Source organism: Xenopus laevis, chromosome 3S (assembly GCF_017654675.1).
Source record: "Xenopus laevis strain J_2021 chromosome 3S, Xenopus_laevis_v10.1, whole genome shotgun sequence".
Lineage (NCBI taxonomy): Eukaryota > Metazoa > Chordata > Amphibia > Anura > Pipidae > Xenopus > Xenopus laevis.
The window spans coordinates 20,188,435-20,211,128 of NC_054376.1; the positions used below are offsets into that span (position 1 = coordinate 20,188,435).

At 42.4% G+C, this 22,694-nt stretch overlaps 1 protein-coding gene across 2 annotated transcripts in view; it reads left to right on the forward strand.

Moving 5' to 3' along the window:
* The first annotated feature begins 729 nt into the window (after positions 1-729).
* Positions 730-22,694, forward strand: part of map2k7.S (mitogen-activated protein kinase kinase 7 S homeolog) — a 30,788-nt gene continuing 8,823 nt past the window's right edge. The window contains exons 1-8 of one of the 2 annotated variants that reach the window (XM_018254974.2): positions 730-929; positions 6,739-6,786; positions 7,564-7,702; positions 8,217-8,283; positions 9,312-9,425; positions 11,045-11,164; positions 12,049-12,156; positions 12,689-12,868. In XM_018254974.2, the coding sequence (XP_018110463.1) occupies positions 812-929; positions 6,739-6,786; positions 7,564-7,702; positions 8,217-8,283; positions 9,312-9,425; positions 11,045-11,164; positions 12,049-12,156; positions 12,689-12,868 (894 nt within the window). In that variant the 5' untranslated portion in view covers positions 730-811. The remainder of the gene's footprint in view (positions 930-6,738; positions 6,787-7,563; positions 7,703-8,216; positions 8,284-9,311; positions 9,426-11,044; positions 11,165-12,048; positions 12,157-12,688; positions 12,869-22,694) is intronic. The other variant, XM_018254975.2, reaches the window with a different exon arrangement.

The window sequence follows — 22,694 nt, forward strand, 5'->3', positions numbered from 1 at the left end:
TACTTCATAGCAGGAACAGGAATACAATGACACAAACAATTTCTTTTAATATTTATTTTGACTCTCACTTGTATTTTGCTTCATGCCAAAAATAACTTTTACTATTGAGATTACTAGCCAAGCCTGATAAGCAGTGAACAGTGAAACATTTAAAAAAAAATTATAGCAATTTGTGACTACCTGGAACCATTTTTTTTACTGTAAATGTGGCCTTCATGGCTGGGGAAGGAATACCTATTTGGGTTGTTGTTAGGGTTGTCACCTTTTCTGAAAAAATTACCAGCCTTGCTACATATTTATCTTTTTTCCCTATTAAGAACATAAAATTTTGCTGGACATTGACCAGGGCTAGGGCTGCAACCTGCTGATCCTAATGTTTATCAATAGGGAAAAAAGATAAACATATATGAAAGCCAGCATTTTTTCCAGAAAAGGTGGCAACCCAGCCAGGGCATGTGAAACAGTCATTTGTCAAACACTGCTGGTTCAGGAATTACATTTTACATGGTAGATTGAATTATTTAAAGTGCAAACAGTGTAATTTAGAAATAAAAACTACACCATAAAAATCATGACAGAATCCGTTTAAACACGGCATTAACTTCCAACTGCTCTCTTTCCTTCCGTCACAGCAAATCTTTTGCCAGAGTAACGATCCACTTCCAGGACGCCACATGCGCATGCGCGCTACTTGCCGCCTGTTGCGCCTGCGCATTAACAGCTGTCACGCTCGCAGCCGCGTACGCGCTGTCATTCTTCCTCGGCGCACGCGCTGTAAGCTGTTTGTTTATTATTAGTGCGCGGAGCGAAGATGGCGGCGTCCTCCTTAGAACAGAAACTTTCCCGTCTGGAGGCAAAATTGAAGCAGGAGAACAGGGAGGCCCGGAGAAGAATCGAGCTGGAGATCAGCCCTCAGCGGCCAAGGCCCAGTAAGGCGCTAAAAAGGAAATGTGCTCTAGGCAGGAAGAGAATAGGCTTCTAGGCCCTTTGTATCATACGATACAACGGCTGGAATTCATCGAGCAGGTTTCTAAGGGAAGCCTAGGGGTTAGTGTAAGGTGACAGGAATATTTCATTACTAAGTAGAATAGGGGTGGGAGCCTGGAGGGCCTGGGAATGTCCAAAACCTTATTCCTATGGGTAAATGGAGGGATATCACCAGTGAGAAAGAGACAGGACTGCGTCGTTAAAGGGCAATTCCATCCACAAACAGCTGCTATAATAAAATCATTGTAATTCTAATCAGTCTACATTAAAGGAGAAGGAAAGTAGTTTACCACTTGGGGGTGCCACATGTTAGGCACCCCCAAGTGAATGCATTTACTTACCTGAAACCTCGTGCCAGTGCTTCTATCAGCAGAAAACTGCACCTGCCCGGGGTTATTCCAGCGAGCACCACAGAGTAATTCTCTTCCGGCATCTTCTTTCTTCAAATTTCTCGGGCCAGACATGCGCAGTTGAATGAAAAAGCCAACTTTTTAGTAAAAGTCAGGCTTTTCATTCTAATGCACATGCGCAGCCGAGAGAGGAAAGAAGCCGGAGGAGGAGCGATCCATGGTGCTCGCTGGAATAACCCTGGCCCGGTGCAGTTTTCTGCTGATAGGAGCACTGGCCCAGGGTTTCAAGTAAATAAATACATTCACTTGGGGGTGCCTAACATTTGGCACCCCGAAGTGGTAAACGACTTTCCTTCTCTTTTAAAGCAAAATAATCGGTGGCCTTGATATGTCTGCACCGGTGCTTCAGAATCCTGAAACAGTGTTGCAAGTCAGCAGATAAACAGACCTGGAGTAGACCTGTAGCTCCTGTTACATTGTTTTAAATGAGAAGAAAAGGTCCTTTTACTTGGGGGTGCCAAAAGTTAGGCACCTTTACTTACCTGACACCTTGGGCTGGTGCTCCTATCAGGAGAAAAGTGCACCGACCCGTGGTTATTCCAGCGAGCACCACTGAGCGATCCTCTTCCGGCTTCCTCATGCGGGTGTGCATGCACAGTAGAGTGAAAAGCCGAACTTTAATTAAGAATTTGGTTATTTAGTTCTAATGTGCGTGCGTCTGCCCTGGGAAATCTGAAGAAAGAAGTAGGAAGGCGATCTCGCTGGAATAACCCTGGACCGGTGCAGTTTTCTCCTGATAGGAGCACCAGCCGGGGTGTCAGGTAAATGCGATCACTTGGGGGTGCCTAACTTTTGGCAACCCAAGTAAAATGGATTTTCTCCTTTAAGAGCAAGATCCAGCAAGCAGGGAGGGACAAAGAAATGCTTGTTTCAATTGCAAATACGTCTACGCATTGTTTTAAAGCTGTAGTGTAATGAATGCTTTGAATTACACCCAATTATTCCTTATGCAGAAACACATTGACACAAAGTTCCCCTGCAGATGGTTACTCCTCTTAACTGATTTTGTTGTCATATTGAATTTGATGACACTAGCATTAGTATTGCACTGTTTACTGGTTATTTATACCTTTTACAATATCAATGTATTTTTTTTGCTGTTGTCTTCTTGTATTCTCTCCTCTCTTTACCAAATGAGCCACAGGGGCTTATCTGGATTTGTCTTGTATGGTTTTATCGCAGATCATTGTCATAAAGCAAGGCAGCAGTGGCATAAATTAGAGGAAGCAGGCCTTTGCTTCCTCTGTAGTCTTAAGGTGGCCATACACGGGCCGATAAAAGCTGCCGACAGACTGTGTCGGCAGCTTATTGGGCCGCGTATGGGGGCCCCCGACGGGCTTCCCCGATCGAGATCTGGCCGAAAGTCGGCCAGATCTCGATCGGATGGGACAGAAAATCCCGTCGGATCGCGGCCGCATCTGTTCGTTGATGCGGTCCCGCGATCTGACCGCCCGTTTGCCGAATGCTAGGATCCGATCGTTGGGCCCTAGGGCCCACGATCGGATCTGCCCGATATTGCCCATCTCAAGGTGGGCATATCGGAGGGAGATCCGCTCGTTTGGCGACATCGCCAAACGAGCGGATCTATCCATGTATGGCCACCTTTAGAAATCCCCCCCCAGCCACTTTCTTTCCTTTCCCGGAGCCAGTAGGTGGGGAAGCCAGTGGACGGGTGGGAGGGTAGTGATGGTTTTTCGGTAGGATTTAGATTTGTCCAAACCCTAAAGTCATGTGATTTTTCATTACTCACATAAGGAAGTAAGAAACAATGTAACCACATTCTACATACACGGTTCTTTAATCCCTTCCTGACCTTAATTTGAATTAAGATTTGGTTCAGTATTCGGCTGAATCTTTTACAAGCAATTTGGACGAATCCCAAAATAGTTGATTCAGTGTATGCCTAGTGGAGGGAGAACCCAGGAAGGAGCTACTCTGTACGGACTACTCTGAAGGTTTTTTTTTTGTGGGAGAGGGAGGCGCGGCGTTATTACCCTCACTGCAAGCCAGGACTCTTTCTGTTTGCCATAAAATAGGCACAGTCAGGAATTTGGTTTCTTCATAAAAGAAAGCTTAGAAGTTGACTTACAGATTTAAGTCAGACAATATTGTTATTTGCGGTGAATGGAAATCGTTTATTTTTTATTATGACCATATCCCATTAAAGGGGTTGTTCACCTTTTTCAGTTCCTTAAAAAGTTGGTTTTCAGATTGTTCACCAGAAATAGACTTTTTCCAGTTACTCTATTTTCTATTTGTGATTGTTTTTCTAATATTGAAGTGTAAAATGTTTATTTTTTACCTTCTAAAAGCTCTGGTAGTTGGGGAGGGGATCGCAGACTCTGTAACTGTTGTAAATTGATACATTTAGTTGATACATTTATTATCTTTGTCCCTGCTGACCAGAATCCCTGAGTTTCATTAAAGGCAGCTGTTTTGATACAATAGTTGCTAATATTCCACAGATGCTGCTGAGAAATGGATCAGCTAAATGCAGCAAATTGTAACGGTTCAGAATCTGCTCCTGGATCACCGAGCTGCCAGACGAAGACACTAGAGACACGAACATTAAACCTTTAAACTTCAGTTTTGGGAATACGATAAAAAGTAAAAGATGGAGAACAATTTAAAAAAAGTTATTTATGGTAAAAATTCTGAAAACAACTGAACTGAAAAAAGTTTTGGAAAATTAACAATCCCTTTTAAGGACCAGTAATATAGAACATTTTTTAAAAAAAAGTTAGTTTCTTTGTAACGAAAAAAAAAAAATACAGTTTTAACTTTTAAATCGCAAATCTTTTATTAAGAAATTGTCAAATGCTGGCTTCTGACTTCCGAGTTTGTCTCTTCTAGTTTGCTTGCCCCGCCCCTTTTGTGACGTCATTGGAGGGGCGACACTGGTCCCGGAAGTGCGGGTGCGGGCCAAGGGAGGGCAGGGTTGGACTGGGTTGCTTGGGGTCCACCGGGGCTACTGCCTAAGGCCCCCCCTTGCCGCTCTGGAGCCCCGTTGGTGCACACGCGCAAAATTATTATTACTTTTATTCCACAAAGTCGCACCACTAAGAAGCGGATCTGCTCCGGCGGGGCCCACAAGAGCCTGGGGCTCACCGGGTTTATTCCCGGTTTCCCACAGGCCCAGTCTGTCACTGGGTGCGGGTCGGGGAAATCCCGACCTGCACATCACAAGCAAGAATGTTAATTTAATCTAAAATCTAACTTTTAGAATATAGTTGAATAGTAGAACAGGTCCCCTTTGTCTGCTGCCATAAAATTCTCCAAAGCAATCGGTTACTTTTCATCCATATACTTGTTTGTTATTGGTATCCATTACCATATGAAATGAGCAAGGTGTTGTAATGAAGCAAGGCATCTATATCATCTCTGCTGTCCTAAACCTAATGTTATTTATCTCTTTATGGATTAAACTCCCTCCTGGCAGAAGAAATTAAGCACATTTAGTGTTGTATGTGGTGTGATGGATGTGCCCAAGCTTCCTTTCCCAAAATTGCTCCAGTGGCTGTTTGATTTAGGACTGCTATAAGGAACTGGGTAGCCTTATTCACTTAGGGGTTTAGTGCTTATGGGAGGGACTAAAATAGGAAGAGTTCAATGGTTATGAAGATCACAGTGGAATCGAACATAGACTTGATAAAGAAAATGTAAGGTCATTGAAGAAGTTATAAAGGATAGTTTTTAGTAGGCGAAGCTAGATCTCTACTTTGATCATCTTCATGGGATGATATTTATATTCTGCTTACAGACCTGACTGATGAAATGGGTTTTTAAGTTACATTATTACATAAGGAATCATGCAGAACTGCACAACAACTTAGCTTAAAGGGATACTGTCATGGGGAAAATTTTTTTTTTCAAAATGAATCGGTTAATAGTGCTGCTCCAGCAGAATTCTGCACTGAAATCCATTTCTCAAAAGAGCAATGTCAGATTTCAAAATTGAATATCAAAAAATCTGTTTGCTCTTTTGAGAAATGGATTTCAGTGCAGAATTCTGCTGGAGCAGCACTAACTGGTTCATTTTGAAAAAATTTTTTTTACCCATGACAGTATCCCTTTAACTACCTTAATAAAGCTTGCTGCTCACTCTGGGGGTTCAGCACCTCACCTACTCCAGTGTAATCACATAATTAACCAGAACAACAAGACCATTCCATTTGGGGATCTCCCAATATAACATTTTTGGGGCTGTCTTTGGGAATATTGAGGGTATAACTTATCTGCAGTCTCATAGGTACCAATGAAAAGGCGTATGTGTTTGTAAGTGAATAATGTTCTAAGTAGAACTGTCGTTTCAACTAAGTAGAACTGTAGTTTCCACATATAAGTATATCCGAACGTACTGAACAAACTGTGTCTTATAAGCAGGACTTGTTTTCACCAATAGAAAATGTTTACACAAAGTTTGTTACTACATTAGTGTTTGTTTTTATAGCTATGTGTGACTATGAGTAGCATATTTGGGTTTATTTGGAAAAAATTGGGAACCCTCTCTGAATTTTGTATACTTTATAGAATACGCATAGTATATGCATAGTTTTCATAACTGCATAACTAACCACTGTCTTAGTCTGGTGTATTAGTCAATTGGGGGTCTCTACCTTTGGTTTGGAGTCCCCAGACAATGACTGTGTGCAGGTTTGACTAGTTTCTGCATGAGCTATTACAATTAATGTATATTTTTCCATGTGCTCCATCTGCCTGCTTCCTCTATGTATACACTTTTATGAAGGAAGAGCCTGATATCACTGGTAGATGTCTCACAAATAAAAAAAAAAGGTTCTTCGTAGGGAGACCTCTAAAGCTCTTCGTAGGGAGAACGCTAAAGCTCTTCGTAGGGAGAACGCTAAAGCTCTTCGTAGGGAGAACGCTAAAGCTCTTCGTAGGGAGAACACTAAAGCTCTTCGTAGGGAGAACGCTACAGCTCTTCGTAGAGAGAAATTCATCCCAGATCACAACCAGATTAGGAAGTCTTCAAGCAGATGTTTGTGAATTTTAGATTTTTTTATGGTTCTGAAAAATGTTAAGATGTTCCAGTGGGATGAAACAGTGGATTTGGGTGGTGCAGTGTGATACAAGCTTAGGCAATTGTCTGGTTTGTGTGGCACACTTTAGTTTCTTCATTATCCCACTATCACTGGGTTGTTCTTTTCACCTGTTTTCCCCATTTGGCTCATAATCATTGTACATTTCCCTTCATCCCCCCTGACTGTTTTTTTCCCCCACTCAAGATTGTCCTTCATCTGTCTCAAGTTCACCATCAGTATCCTGTTTCCATTGGGTTGCTCTGTATTTTTTTGTTGATTTTCCTTTATTTCTCCCCCAGTTATTCTCATCACTCTAAGTCCCACGCCCGCTCCATCCCAGCGAGCAGGTACCGAACCCTCATTATCCCTCTCACCTGCTCTGAATCAAGCTGCCCAGTCTTTGCCCATCTCACACTTAACAAGCACCTGCTTCTCTTCGGATCTTTTCTATATTCCTCCTACTTTCCTCTGGATTTTTTTTTCATTCTTTAATTTCTCTCCCTCCTTTTCTTGTGCTTGGCCTCGCTTGTTCTCCTGCTACCATCTCCATGCATGGGTTGGGTTGGTGCATGCAGCGTGGACTTGGCATGGAGGCTTTGTTTGGGGCATGAGCTCAAGACAAGCTAACAGGCGTGCGCCTATTGGGAGGAGGGCTATGGAAGAAGGGCATCATTGGATGGGGAATACATGCGTTTCCACTAGGTGGAAATAAATATATAAAACAATCAGAACAACATGCAAGTATTATATCAATATGCAGAGAGCAAATGAACAAAAAGAATCAATAGTTGCATATTGCAGAAAGACAATGAAGCAGACACAGATCGTTGTGTGTCGTTGCACACTGGTTTACTATCCTAGATGTTACAGTACATTGCACCATTGCACTTTCAATTAGCATAAATCTTCAATTAGCATAAAGTGCTTTCTGTGGGCAACAGCACTGGTGCAATTTAACGCCTGTGTAAATCAGCCATAAGGCTTATTTGCATCTATATTAGCAAAGTCTGGTTTCTGACTGAGCATGTGCTGTGGGAGGAAAGACACCGGGTCAGTGCATGGTGTGATGCAGAAGGTGGTCCTGTGCCTTTTCTATTAAGTTCCTTGCTCCTTTTCCTGCGCAGCCTTACAGCTCCCTCTTGCCAATGATGGACATTCACGTTCAGATACCCCTCCCCATCATCATCCTCAACTGACAGTTCGACCACGGACCTTTCTGAGTTTACCACAGACCAACTACCTGACACAGCGCAGTCTGGAAAGGTGAGTGATATACACGCTGGTGCCTGGGAGCACTGCTTTATTCATAAAGGCTTTAGCATGATTTTGTAAACTCGCTTCCAATACTGGTTTTGGCTACAGTAACAATCAGATGATTAACATTACACAACATAGTAAAGATTTGGGATGCGTTATCTGAAAAGCCTTTATCCAGAAAGCTCATAATTACAGAAAAGCCACCCCCATTGACTCCATTATAATCCAAATTTTTAAAACGGATTTCCCTTTTCTCTGTAATAATAAAACAGTAGCTTGTACTTGATCCCAACTAAGATATAATAAGATATAATTAATTATTGGAAGCAGGACCAACATATTAGGTTTATTTAATGTTTACATGGTTTTCTAGTAGACTTAAGGTATGAAGATCCATTATCCAGATAACCCCAGGTCCCGAGCAATCTGGATAATAGATCCCATACCTGTATTTATTTCAATCCAGTAGCCAGTAAAAATATTTCTCCTCCAAGCTGCAAGCATTTTTTTTCTTTTTCAGCATTGAAATTGACCAGAAGCTTCAAGAAATTATCAAGCAGACTGGGTATTTAGTTATCGATGGGCAGGTAAGTGAATCGCATGGGTATAAAATAACACAATCTTCATGTTTAGCAGATTTAGTGCAGACAAAATAAGGCTGATTAGTAAATAATTTAGATTATTGATACATGGCAATACAGAAACCAGTGCAACTAGCATGAGAATTTAATAATCAGCCCTGTAGCATCATCTTATATTACAGACCAACCTCATTTTCTGCTTGATGATTTGTGACGACCCCTAAGTTTAGCTTCTCAACAGCTGGTCAGAGCCCACTGAACATGTGAGTGTCGCAGACACTTTCCAAGATGGTGACCCCCTGTTACAAGTTTGAAGTCCTGGATCATTGCTGCTATTGAGAGATTGGGCAATGACGGCGGGTCACAGAGGGAGATAAGGAGAGCAGCATTATGGAGCGTTTCTGAGCCCCACCGACCCAGTCAGACCGTGCACATGTGTATGTGATAATCTATAGAAATGCACTGATTTTTGTCATTGCCCAAATGGGATTTCGTTGAATCCCAAATCTGAACCTTTTTTTATTAGGTTAATGCAAATTACAGATTAAAACAAGCATAAAAAGAAAATAACAGATTTAACCTATTAAATGCAGAACAAATGCACAGACATCATGAAAAACAATAACAAAACATACATTTAATTTACCCAAAGACATTTGCTACTTTATCTCATATCACAGAAAACAGAAATAGTCAATTTCTACACAGTAACAGTACTGTATTGTGATTTTTCACATCACATGGTCCTTAAATGATGATTGATTACCCAACACCTTGCACCTCTGACTTTCTGAGGCTTTAAAAGATTTGCCCTGAACATCTGCCCCATCCCCACTGTATCTCTTTACTTGGATCCCTCTAATTTAATGTTATGGGGGAGGGGCCTCTAATAGAGCAGTGGAATTTACAGGGCTGTAGTACAAGGATAAAGGGGTCAAAGCAGTGAGTGAAATCTATAGAGTACCACCGCCTGGTGTTTGATAGCTGAGCAGAATGCGAAACAAGGCCTTTACTGTCTGTGATTTGGATTGCAGAAGTACCCAGCAGACATCAATGACCTGGAGAATCTGGGCGAGATTGGTAGCGGGACTTGCGGTCAAGTCTGGAAAATGAGGTTTAAGAAGACCGGGCATGTCATTGCAGTTAAGGTGAATTGCCAAGTTTACAGAGAACTGGGGTTTTTGGGCTGGGGAACTTTTAATTGATACCATTGCTTCCTTTTATTTCTGTTTGTGGTGTTCCTATTTTAGCAGTGATCCTCTGATTCACAAGGAAGTTGGGACTGTTACAGATTGCAAAACAGGTTTAAAGACTGGTTTTGAGTAGTTCTTGATTAGTGACTAATAGCAAATCAATTAGCAGTTAATTCTGATTGATCAGCTGCAGCAAGACTTACAGGGGAACTATTGCAAAAATGAAAATTTAATATATTCATCATACTAAAATAAGACGTTTTCTAAATCCTTTAAAAATTCTGTACCATTTCTGAAATAATCAAGTTTATCTTCACTATTCCTCTCTCTGTATCTGTTTCTCTTCATTCTGTCTTCATGCAGCAGTTGAGTGTCTGATAATCATTGACAGTTAGATCCAATATATCTTATAGGGGGGCTCCATTTGTCTAGAAGATGTATTAGAGCTAACTCTATTTAAATCACCAGACATCATGTCTCTCTACATGCAGGATTTGTGCAAAAGGCAGTTATTTTGTTACATTTTGTTAGTACTGGAATCTGTTATTTGTGTGAGCTCTAATTCATCTGCTAGGAAAGAAGGAAAGAATGCTAGGATCTAACTGTCATTGAATGTCTGACACCCAACTGTTGCATGAAGACAGAATGAAGAGAAACAGATGCTGAGAGGGGAATAGTGAATATAAACTAGATTATTTCAGAAACAATTCAGAATGATTATATTTAGAAAGCATCTTATTTCAGTATGATGAATCTTATATTAAATTGTCATTTTGCGATAGTTCCCCTTTAAGGAGGCTACACACAAACCAATAAAAGCTGCCATTGGACCAAGTCGGCAGCTTATTGGCCTGTGTTTGGGACCCTCCAGTGGGCCAAAAAATGGCTAGATATTGATCGGAAAGTTATAATATCCCATCTGAGCGAGCATCCCATCTCCGTCATTGCCCGAAGATTGGATCAGCCTATCTTTCCCCTCAAAGTGGACATATCAGAGAAAGATGGTCATTAGGTAGCCTCCCCAAAATTTTGACATGGAGATGAATGATGAAAACAGTGGCTCGTTGATGTGGTCCTTGTCGTGATGCCTGTATCTCCATCATACTGATTACATAATTTGCCCAAAGCCCTCAAGGCGGGCTATCAGGGAAAGATCATTTAGATTCTCCACAGCTAGGGATTAACTGTATTTTTCAAATATAGTTTTAAAACATCTCTTTCTTTATTTCATCTGTTTAAAAATAGCTGTCAGCTCGGTTTATCAGGGAAAGACCTTTTGAGGAAAAAAAAAAGTTAATTTGTAAAAAAACAAAGTAAAGTTTTATTGGCTACTGTGGGTTACTGCCGCTGCACAAATGTAACACCTGTTTCATGAATACTCCTTCAGACATTTTTACTTGTGTGTTCAGTTTTTTGGGGGGAACTTTCTACCTTTATCTGTATGTATTGCTTGTTCTAATACTCTGCCCCCATTAGGTTCTTCTTAGTTACGGAGTGCATTTGGTATTGACTGAGCCCCCCAATTCTTTAATTGTACATCTAAAATCGAAACACCTCTCTTGCTTCTCTTTCAGCAAATGCGTCGTTCTGGAAACAAGGAGGAGAACAAGCGAATTCTGATGGATTTAGATGTTGTACTAAAGAGTCATGACTGTCCATACATTGTACAGTGCTATGGTACCTTCATCACGAATGTAAGCTTTATAAAGATGGCACCATAATAATATCCCTTTACTCACACTACCACTGCCCTTTATTTTATTGAACACTTGCCTGGTTATCCTTTTAGTCTACACGGCAGAATCAAGTGGTTCTTCTAAAGGTGGTCACTAAACTGTCCCGATTAAAGGGAGTCTGTCGTGATTTTTATGGTGTAGTTTTTATTTCTAAATTTACACTGCAAATAATTCACTCTACAATATAACATTTCATTCCTGAACCAGCGAGTATACTTTTTTTAGTTGTAATATTGTTGTGTAGGCGCCATCTCAGGTAATTTTGCCTGGTCATATGCTTTCAGAAAGAGCCAGCACTTTAGCATGGAACTGTTTCTGGCAGGCTGTTGTTTCTCCTTCACAATGTAACTGAATGTGTCACAGTGGGACCTGGATTACTATTGAGTGCTGTTCTTAGATCTAACAGGCAGCTGTTATCTTGTGTTAGGGAGTTGCTATTTGGTTACCTTCTCATTGTTCTGTTGTTAGGCTTCTGGGGGAAAGGGAGGGGTGATATCACTCCAAGCAGTACATTAGTAAAAAGTGACTGAAATTTATCAAAGTACAAGTCACATGACTGGGGCAGCTGGGAAACTGACAATATGTCTAACCCCATGTCAGACTTCAAAATTAAATATAAAATAATCTCTTGAGAAACAGATTTCAGTGCAGAATTCTGCTAGAGCAGCTCTATTAACTGATGCGTTTTGAGAAAAAAAAACATTTTCCCATGACAGTATCCCTTTAAGATGTTGTTCCTGCTTTCCTCTTGGGCCTTTATTCTAATTTTATTTGGACTCCCTGCTCTTGTACCAGTTTCAGCTTATTCCTTTCTCATGACTGCTCTTGTTTTGACTCCACAGACAGATGTGTTCATTGCAATGGAGTTAATGGGGACTTGTGCCGAAAAACTGAAGAAGAGGATTCAGGGGCCCATCCCAGAGGACATCTTAGGAAAGATGACTGTGGCTGTGAGTGCACTAAGTTCCTGTTTGAATAAGGGGTAGAGCTATAGATGAGGGAGGGCATTTTAGAGGTAGAATCAAGAGACAGCATGCATAGAGGTAAGAAAGCTAAATTTGGGGAGAAGGGTTCTGCAAGATGAGTGGTGAAGGTTGAGCTTCAGCTTAAAGGAAAATCACAGATTTTGAATATGTTGACTGTATGCAGTAGGGATTCTCCGAATCCACTAATTTGGGATTCAGACGAATCCTTTGCGAATGATTCGGCCAAATCCAAATACTAATTTGCATATGCAAATTAGGGATATGAAGGGTTAAAAAAATTCCTAGTTTTTGAGACAAAAAGTCACATGCTTTTAAGGATTCTGATTCAGCCGAATCCTGCTTAAAGAGACAGAATACCAGACCAAATCCTGTATTCAGTGCATCCCTAGTAAACAGCCTGAAGGTCTGTCCAAGGGTGAGTAGGAAGGAAACCACAATAGTTTTTCAATGTTTTAAGACAAAACCGAACTCTTGTTTGTTTTTCTCACCAATGCAGATAGTTAATGCCCTGTATTATCTGAAAGAGAAACACGGTGTTATACACAGAGATGTTAAACCCTCCAACATCCTACTTGATGCCAACGGGCAGATCAAACTGTGTGACTTTGGAATCAGTGGGCGCCTTGTGGACTCAAAGGCAAAAACAAGGAGTGCTGGCTGTGCTGCTTACATGGCGGTAAGGGAAGAGTATTTGTGTTGAGAAGCAGTGTGGAGCTAGCAAGTGTGTGTATAATATCTAAATGTTTTGGAGCTACTTGCAATGAATGACTTATTATTTAGCAAGGAATGTGGATAGACAAAGCTTAATAGCATTGGACAGGTGCCAGAGATTGCTAGCAGTACATGCAGAAGACACACACAAGGTACATACAAGTGTCTAGAAGTAGAAATTGGTAGCAGTACATGTAAGAGATAAAAGCAAGGTATTGCTACAAGTACCTGCAGGATACAAGCACAAAATGTTACTAGAGGTATATGCAGGTGTCTAAATTTAAACATTGCTAGCTGTTCTGTCCTCCCTACGTATTACCCTGGGGCAGTGTGTAGTTCGACATGCAGCTAAACCTCCCCACACTCCAATAAACAGACTATGAACTGAAGTCTGTAGATTTTACTGGATAGCAAAGGGGAATAGGTGAAACTGTAACAAATAACAGAAAATAGGATAAATAGATTGCAATGAACAGTGCAATATAAATATATATGCATATAAATGCAACATCAAAATGCTAGCTGGCATGAAATATCTTTTCAGCAATGTCTCAATGTCTCAGGATGCTGGCAGCTGTGGAGGTGATTTGGTGCAACTATTTGCTTACCATGATGCTACCATGAGGAGAGATGAAACTGTGCGTGCTTCTTCCACAGCATGGTCTGTAAAATGGAGTCCTGGCTCCCACAAGGCATTGCTCTAGGTCACAACATAAGAATCGGGAAATCCCAAATATGGTAAAAGCGTATGCTGGAGACATGACACTCCCCGTCTGGCATCTATGGATGTCACCACTTTATTCCTCGGAAACAACAGTAAAGTCAGTTCAGCCACTGGTCTGAGGAACAATTTGGTTTCTCCTTGCTTGGAGGTCTTGACCTCAACCTAGCGGACTCTCCCATCCTCACTTGGAAATGTGTTGGTGACCAAGGACCATTCATTCCTCTGTGTCTTTCAACAGAACGACATCGTCGGGTTTGAGGTTGGGCTTGGTAGTTTGCCATTTGCAAAGTGGCTGCAAAGTGGAGATGTATTGCTTTCTCCGTCTGTCCCAGAAGGTGTTCGCAAGATGGCCTTCTACTCTCAATGGGCTAATTTGGACAAGGAATGGGTCATGTTTTCTCAGAGCATTGTCTTTAAGGACAGGTTTGTTTCTTGTGATGCACAAGGATGTCGGTCCTGTGAACCAAGTTGTGTCTTTGAGCTGACTTGTTGTAACAGCGTTGTGTTAGGTTGTAGTCCGTATAGAATACAGTCTCTTTGAGCTCTATGCCTGTCTCAGCTAGCTCTACAGCTAGAACGGCAGCACAGAGTTCTAGGCTGGGTATAGTGTGTTCAGGAATTGGTGCCAGTTTTGCCTTACCCATAACAAATGTAATGTGACATTGTCTATAGTTGTCCACAGTTTTGAAGTATGCTACAGCAGCTATGGCTTTGAAGTATGGTGACAGGAGCAGCGAATCCTGAAGGATCACACAAGTTATTTATTGTGGCCAGAACACCTCTGCGAGTGAAGGGTTTCTCTTCCCTGTTTACTTGGAAGGCAAAGGTATCAGACTTTAAGTCCCACAGAAGCCAGAGGCTCCGTTGCACGAGTAAAGAGTCAGCTCCCAAGTCTAAGTCTCTTAGATCATTTGAATGGTCTTGTGAAGAGAAGGCTTCCATCACTACTCTATTGTTTGAAGCTATTTTGTGAGGCCTGAGGTTGGAGCAGGTGAGTGCTTCCTGCGCTCTTTTGAGAAGCCTGATTGCAGCTTCGCTTGAAGGTAGCGATTTTAAGCAGTCATCTGCATAGAAGTCTTTTTCTACTAATTGCCTGACATTGATCCATACTCTACCTCACTTTCTTGAGCAGAGCGTCTGAGTCCGTGGATCGCAACTGCAGGAGAAGGACTGTTGCCAAAGATATGCACCCTAGTACGGTACTCTGTGATGTCTTTGGAAGGGTTGTTATCTCTGAACCTAAAAGGTAGAGGGGTGACCCAACTGTTTGAATCGTGTTTAAATAGTTCTTGTTTCATTATTTATTATATAGTTTATCCTCAATAGACCTTGCCAATTGGTTATCCTCTTTTGTTCTCTGGAACACTGTGCATCTCAAATGATCTTGATCACTGTCACAGGTGAGATTATCATCGGAAATGTTTGGGAGTGTGTGTACCAGGTTGGTGCTGTAAGGTTTTTCCTTTATTAGGAACTGGTTGTGGCATGGTGGAAAAATGGAGGGGTGTCCATTTTCTAGTGTGTTAGTCAGCATGCTGTTTATGCAGACTGGTTTGCGTACACTTCCAAAGCAAGCGTCTCCTATTATGACCCATCCGAGATCTAGCTTCTGGGCATAAGGTGCATTCAGAGGGCCATTTATCTGGTCCCTTGCTTTGTGGACTCGTAGCATATCTCTTCCAAGGAGAAGCATTATCTGAGCCTTGGGTTCGAGAACGGGGATTAAGTGCATTATACGTTTCATGTGTACCTGGTGCTTAGCTACGTCCGGTGTAGGGATTTCAGATCTATTATTTCAGCCCTGTCCTGGTTCTCTTCTTACATCACCAATCGTTCCTTCAGTGTCTCCTACAATGGAGTAGCATCTTCTCCCCTACCTCTTTCTGTTGGAGTTCCTCAAGGCTCTGTCCTGGGACCATTACTATTCTCCCTCTATACTTCCTCCCTCGGCAAATTAATCAACTCGTATGGTTTCCACTACCACCTCTATGCTGACGATACTCAGATCTATCTCTCATCTCCTGATCTCAACCCAGAACTCCTAACTCGCGTCTCCTCCTGCCTGTCCGCTATCTGTACCTGGATGTCGCAACGCTACCTTAAACGAAACCTCTCTAAAACTGAAATGGTTCTCTTTCCTCCAACTAACACCAGTAGCATCCAGGAAGTATCCATCATAGCTAACAATTCCACTATCACCCCCTCTCCCCAGGCCCGGTGCCTTGGGGTTATCCTAGATTCTGCCCTGTCATTCACTCCTCATATCCAGTCACTTATTAAATCATGTCACTTCCACCTAAGGAACATATCCAAAATACCATCATTTATCACCCAAAATGTTTTCAAAATTCTTATTCACTCTCATCATATCACGTTTAGATTACTGTAACTCTCTTTTAATTGGCCTCCCCCTCCAGAGACTGTCACCTCTCCAGTCCATAATGAACACTGCTGCGAGGCTCATATACCTCAGCAACCGCTCCTCCTCTGCCTCGCCATTCTGTCAATCCCTGCACTGGCTTCCGTTACCTTTCAGAATCATGACACTGACTTTCAAAGCACTTCATAACTCTGCCCCACCCAACATCTCTGAACTCATCTCTATATACTCACCCAACCGCTTACTACGTTCCACTACTGACCGGCTACTCAACTCTTCTCTCATTACCTCCTCACATGCCTGCATTCAAGACTTTGCAAGGGCTGCACCCCTCCTCTGGAACTCTCTCCCACGGTCTGTCCGACTTTCTCCCAACCTTTCTGCTTTCAAGAAATCTCTTAAAACGCACTTCTTCCGAGAAGCCTACCCTCACTCTGCTTAACTACCAAATGCAACACCACATACAGTACCACATTTCTCACCCACTTAATTCGATCTTGCCCACTCCCACACCTTGTGTATTACTCCCTTCCCTTTAGAGTGTATGCCTATGCATAGGGCCTTTCCTCACCTTTTGTACCTGTATTGATTGTGATGTATGTAACTCCATATGTTCTATGTATAGAATTCATGTGATTTGGTTGTATAATCACATTTACTTTACAGTGCTACGCAATATGTTGCCGCTATATAAATACATGTTAATAATAATAATCTATTATCGGGATCTGGTTGCATTCAATTATAGTTGGTAATGGTAGACCTACCTTTCCATCTATGGACTCTACTTGGTAGCCGGATGCCCTTCTTCCTGCTGTCTCGATAACTCCTGCACATGTTTTTAGAGAGTAAGGAGTGTTTGGGCCCTTGACATTAAATGCATCAAAGAAAGCTGGGCAGGCTAAAGATCTATTGCTCTGGTCATCCAGGATTGCATAGAGCTTAATGCCTTTATCTGTTTGGCCTGTTGGGTATACTTTGACCAGGCAAATTTTGGAGCAGGATCTGCCGCATATGGCGCCATTGCAGATTTCTGTGCATTGAGAACGGTCTTCTAATATGTTTGTGGCACTGTCATCTTCCTCCCCGCCATGCTTGCTGGCGCTCGTGGTGTAAGGTACAGTCCACGGGACTGGCCCAGGGTGTAAAGCTGTGTTGTGATGTGTGCTGTCACATTCTGTGCATTTTGATGCACATTGATGAACAGCACTTGTAGCAGATGTTGTTTTCTTTTAGGTAGGTTTTGCGGTCTTCTATGGACTTCTCTCTGAAGGCTCTGCATTTCAGAAGAGGGTGAGGCATTTGGTGTAAAGGACACTGCATACCAGGGTCTTTGTGCCTTGTCTCCTCGTAAGAAGGTTCTGCAGATCTGTGAAAAGAATCTAAAGAGGAAGCATTAGTTTTGTGTACTGTTACTGCTGCTTTGCCAGTATTAGGTACTGAAAGGGTGGCATGTGGCCAAGTGAAATCAAAACTGGGGTCATTTCTCATCTTGGCTTGTTGGTATACAAAGTCCATGAATACAGTGAAGGGAGGAAATGGGACATTGTACACTTCTTTGAATTTTGACCCATGTACCATCCACCGCTCTTGTTATAAGGCAACTTTTGCACTATGGGGTTAACACCTCTGGCTGTGTCAAGAAATGCAAGTCCAGGTAAGTCCCCTTCGGCTTTGGCTACTTGTAGTTCCATTAACAGGTCACTTAGTTCCCTAAGTTTTTGGTAACCTTTATTAGATATTTTGGGGAAGTCATCAATTCTATACTACCGCTGCTGAGCCATAGCACTCGTTACGTCTGTGCCAGATCATTCTGAGACCAGTCTCTGGGTGGTTTATGTTGATCACCCTGATTCTTTTGGCATGCTCTGCAGACTCGGTACCTAGGTATTTGATTAAGAGGTCTATTTCTTCGCTGAATGAAAGGTCTAAGCCTTTGATAGTGTTTTGGAAGGAGGATCGCCAGGCTCTGAAGCATTCTGGGCGGTCGTTGAACTTTTCAAGTTCTTTTGTGATTAGCTTGCGCCGTGCGAAGAACTTGGCAAAGTCCATTGTGACCTGGTTAGTACCAGGATAGGTAGGTGGTTGCGTGTAATAGTGAGAAGGTGTTGTGTAATCATACCTGTGTCGGGGACGTAATTAGTCCTGAGAGTATCTATTCCCATCCTAATTAGTTTGTGCAAAGGTCTAGACCGGAAGAATGACACTGACACAGACAGTTCAGTATACAAAATGCTTCTTCTGCTTTATTCTAAGGCACAGAGAATTATATAGTCAAATAGGGAATTGAGTGGTAGCTCAGGATGTATGTGGTTTAGCTATTTAGCCAATAAGCATAGCATATGGCACAACATGTCCTTATTCGGAGTGTGTTTGTGCAGTCTTCTCTCAGGAAGCAGGTGCAGAGTGTCATGACCACAAGCCGTCATGACGTGTTCAGACTGACTCCTGGAGAGATTGTAACTTGGTTTCATCTAGCAGTTTGTGATATATGGTTTTGCAAATAGCTGAACAAGAAAATAAATGAAAATGCACAGCATAACAGTAAAATAGACTTTTTACCTGAGAGATAATAAAGTAACACTGTTACCTGTCCTCCACAATCCCCCCTAAAAATGTCTATTTTGCTGTCCCTACCTATATAGAAGTTTGCAAGTTGCTCCAGAGGGAATACACCATAAGGGTGGGTATGGATGTTCAGCTTAGCCTGGAGAGGCCTGCACAAAGCCAGGGACCAACCCTACCAACTTCACAAACCTGACTATCCCTGGGAAGGAAATATTCAATTTGACAGTTGCAAAACGTTTAGTAATAGCCATTCTATTGATCAAGTATTTACCATCCTTATTATTCCTGCCTAGGGCACCAAAGGTGTAAGTTGCTACATGGGTGCTAGAGGAGTTTTACCAGAATTGTCCTGCACTTGTCTTGCGTATTGCCACCTCCTGGGCTAGTCCCAGGGGCAGTAGGTAAAGGATATAGAGCAATATCTGGTTCCTTAGGTGCATCTGCTTTCTTGCTGTGTGAGGCATGGATCCAGGTGGGTTTTCCTTCTAGCTTCACTGAAGTAGCTGTGGTAAGGAGAACTTGGAAGGGGCCATCAAATCTGGGCTCCAAACAGTGCTTTCTCAGAAACTTCTTGACTAGGACCCAATCTCGTTGCTTGAGGCTGTGAGTACCTGTGGCAAGAGAGGGATCTGGAATAGAAGAAAACCTGAGCATGCACTCTTGTTAGTTCACTGGTTAATTGAGATACAAAGTCAGTCAATACATTTGATTGTAATTGTTGGGGAAAATAACACCCTAACCTGGGGGCTGACACAAACAGAATCTCGAAGGGGGACAATTTATGGTCCCCCCTTGGTGTGTATCTGACACTGAACAGAGCAATAGGCAGGCTGTCTGGCCACTGCATTCCGGAGTCTTGCGCCATTTTTTTTTTTTTTTCTTTCCACCTTTCCACTATTCTGAGGATGATAAGGCGTGTGGTAGTGAAGAGTCACTCCCAAGGCTGTCCAAATTTGTTTGTTAACATTGGCGGTGATCACTCTCTATCACTTCCGGTATTCCTTAGTGACATACTACTTCTGAGTGTAATTTCTTTGCGGTAGTCTTGGTGGTCATATTGGTCACTGTGTATGCTTCTGGCCAGAAAACATCTCAATGATCACCAGAGCATATTCGAATTTTCCACTCTTTGACATTTGGATGTGGTCGATCTGGATCCTCTGGAAGGGATATAAAGGCTTAACTAAATGTTTTGATGGAGGTTTTCTCCAACCGTCCTGGGTTACATTTAGCACATATCGCACAGGATGCGCTATAGTTCCTGGTAATAGTGGTTATCCTGGGAGCAAAGTATGTCCTTGATATGAGGTTGTTCATCAAATTTTTGGATATATGTGCTGGTCCATGGGCCCATTGGACTAGGGCCGGATACAAGCTTTTTGGTATACACAATTTCTTATTGTGTGTATATATTCCATTCCGTAACACAGCTCCTTTTCCCAGCCACCCATCCGTCCTTTTCCTCTTGACTTGCGTTTGTCTGACTTTCTTTCAGTTTGTCAAAATTATCTAGGAGATCGATCTGGAAAAGAGGAGCTGTTTCATTGGTCTCTTCCTGATGAGTCGACTCTACTTGCATATCTTCTGGCAATTCCTGTAATTGGTCCTTTGCCGCTTCTTTTGCAGTTTGATCAGCCATATGGTTGCCACGTGCTTCTGGGGAGTCAAGTTTTCCATGAGCTTTAAATTTTAGGATGGCAACTTGTTTTGGAAGAGCTAGTGCATCCATAAGTTCAAAACAGTCATGTGCATCATGTGCTCCTTTCCCATTCCTTATGTTTTCGTTGTCATCATCTATATCCTACTGTATTCCCCCCTCAGGAATTGGCAGAAGTGTGGAGGGATTGAGGATAGAGGGTGATTTTGTCGGGTGTAAGGAGGGAGCATTAAAGGCGGAGATGGCGGGCGGCAGACGTGCTTTGTTGTGAGAGTTGAATCCCAGATCATAGAACACCTGCATCATGCGGACCTTGTATTTCTCCACCGATTCCGCCTAATCTAGGTTGATGTCCTGAATGCTTATAGCCCGATCAGCCAACCTATTCTGTGCCCAGGATTTAATTTGCTCACAGAATTCCACACCGGATTCATAGGTTGTGTCATTTACAACTTTAGTGTTGTCAAGAGAATATGTAATCTATCTGCAATATCTGAAATGGGTACATTGAGTGTACATATTTGGCTGCGATAGATGAGAACCCAGGGCAAACCACACTCTTGATACTGTATCACACATCCCCCCCTTTTGAAATGTGGGTGAGACCATGTGAGGCAGCAACCAAATATGGTAACAGAGCAGGGGGTGCAACAGGGCAATCGCCTAAACGGCAAACAGAAACATCACCACTGCGAGTTTGTGTGCACCCGTCTTTAAGCCAATGTTCCTTCTCTTAAGGGTCCACTTGGTCCTGAAGGGCTGATAAAACAGCACTAGAGGGAACAGAGTTGGTTCTTTTACAACACATGCTTTAAACATTTTATTATACAATGCTGCCTGCTTCGCAGCTACATCAACATGGGCATTACCTTGTGCTACAGGGTCAAAGAACCCGATATGGGCTTGGTACATAATGACTGCAACCTGCTTTGGTAGTCGGATTAGGCACTACCGGATGGGATGCAATAACATAACTTGTTTGGACACAGGTGGGATGGATGACATCAACTAAACATTCGTCGGTGATAAAGCCCATACATCACCTAGGACACATTGTAATTCAGGAGGTAGGTTCCTCCTTAGACATTTCTTTTAGTGACAGAAGATTTGCTGTATCTGGGGCATTAGTCATCTCAGACACTTACTGAGGTGGGACAGACACAAACACTGCATCCTGATTGCAGTATATGTTGCACCCTAGTTTACAAAGGATGTCCCTACCTATGCAACTGTCAAGGATGGGGGCAATGATAAGAAAGGCAGCTTGTGTAAATACGGGACCCCTACTTGGGCTGGGTCAGCAGGGTTAATGTCCCAATTCATTTTAGCTAGCAGATGTTGGTAATCCGCTGGACCACACACATGTTTGATTAGAACTAACATATCAGTCCAATTAGGGTTATGGGCACTATGGATAAACAAGAGTTCCTGTCCAAATTTGAGTGGATTAGTACGGGGTTGTGAAACGTCTTGAAAAATCCTTCTAAGATTTGGTGCTGTTTGTGTGTGTCCCCGCCTCTCCCCCCCTCTTCTCTAGTTTGTACTGTATGGGCGGGGTAGAGCTTGGCTGCGGGGCTGAGAACTGCCTGTATCAGCGCTGCTGTTTTCAGCACTGAAAGATGAATTGTCTCTTCTCACTATTCTCTATTTTTCTAACTTAACCCTTCTGCTAGCAGTTTTTCTTGTTCTTCTCTTTGATTTCTATTATGGGAAGCATTCCCAGCATAGGGGGCTGACGGCTCTATGTATGCCATATGAGTAACAACCACTCAACTCTTGTAGGACTAGAGCTTCTAATACATCACTTTAACTTTACTATTTGATTCGATTATTCTTTGTGTAAGCATTTAACAACTTTGAACTTCAGCGGTCTCTACAAGACCCTTATCATGTAGCAACCCTCTCTTCTCGGTTAAGAGAAGACGCCATTCTTCCGGCTGTAGCCGGGGGCCATTCTTGGTCAAATTGCATTCTTTTGGCAATCTATCATATTTTCTTACGTACCTTTTACCCACCCGGCCTGCCACTAACTCACAGGCCGGGACCCCCTCACTCACTGTACTGATGTTTTTGTCCCATTATTACTCTTCAGATCCAGACCGGGGCAGTGACCAAGGGGAAGATGGCCACCAGGGAAACTCAATGACGTTTTAGTTCTCATACTATCTGTCCTTTTTCTGAGGCGCCATTATAGGGCGGTGGCTGTATATTTGCCATGCAAGGGAAAGGTGGTTCTCTGTGGTACAAATACTTGATTTTGCCATCTGGCTGTATAACCCTATCCCCAGACCTAATGCAAAAAATACACTTTGTGTATAGACAAGGAGTAGAGACTGTATTGCGCAGGGTTCTTGGTCAGTCTGTAGAATGATTAAATTGATACACATAAGTAAAACAAACATGACATAACTGAGCTCATGACATCTGACTCAACTTCAACTCTTGTGTGATGTCCGTTATTA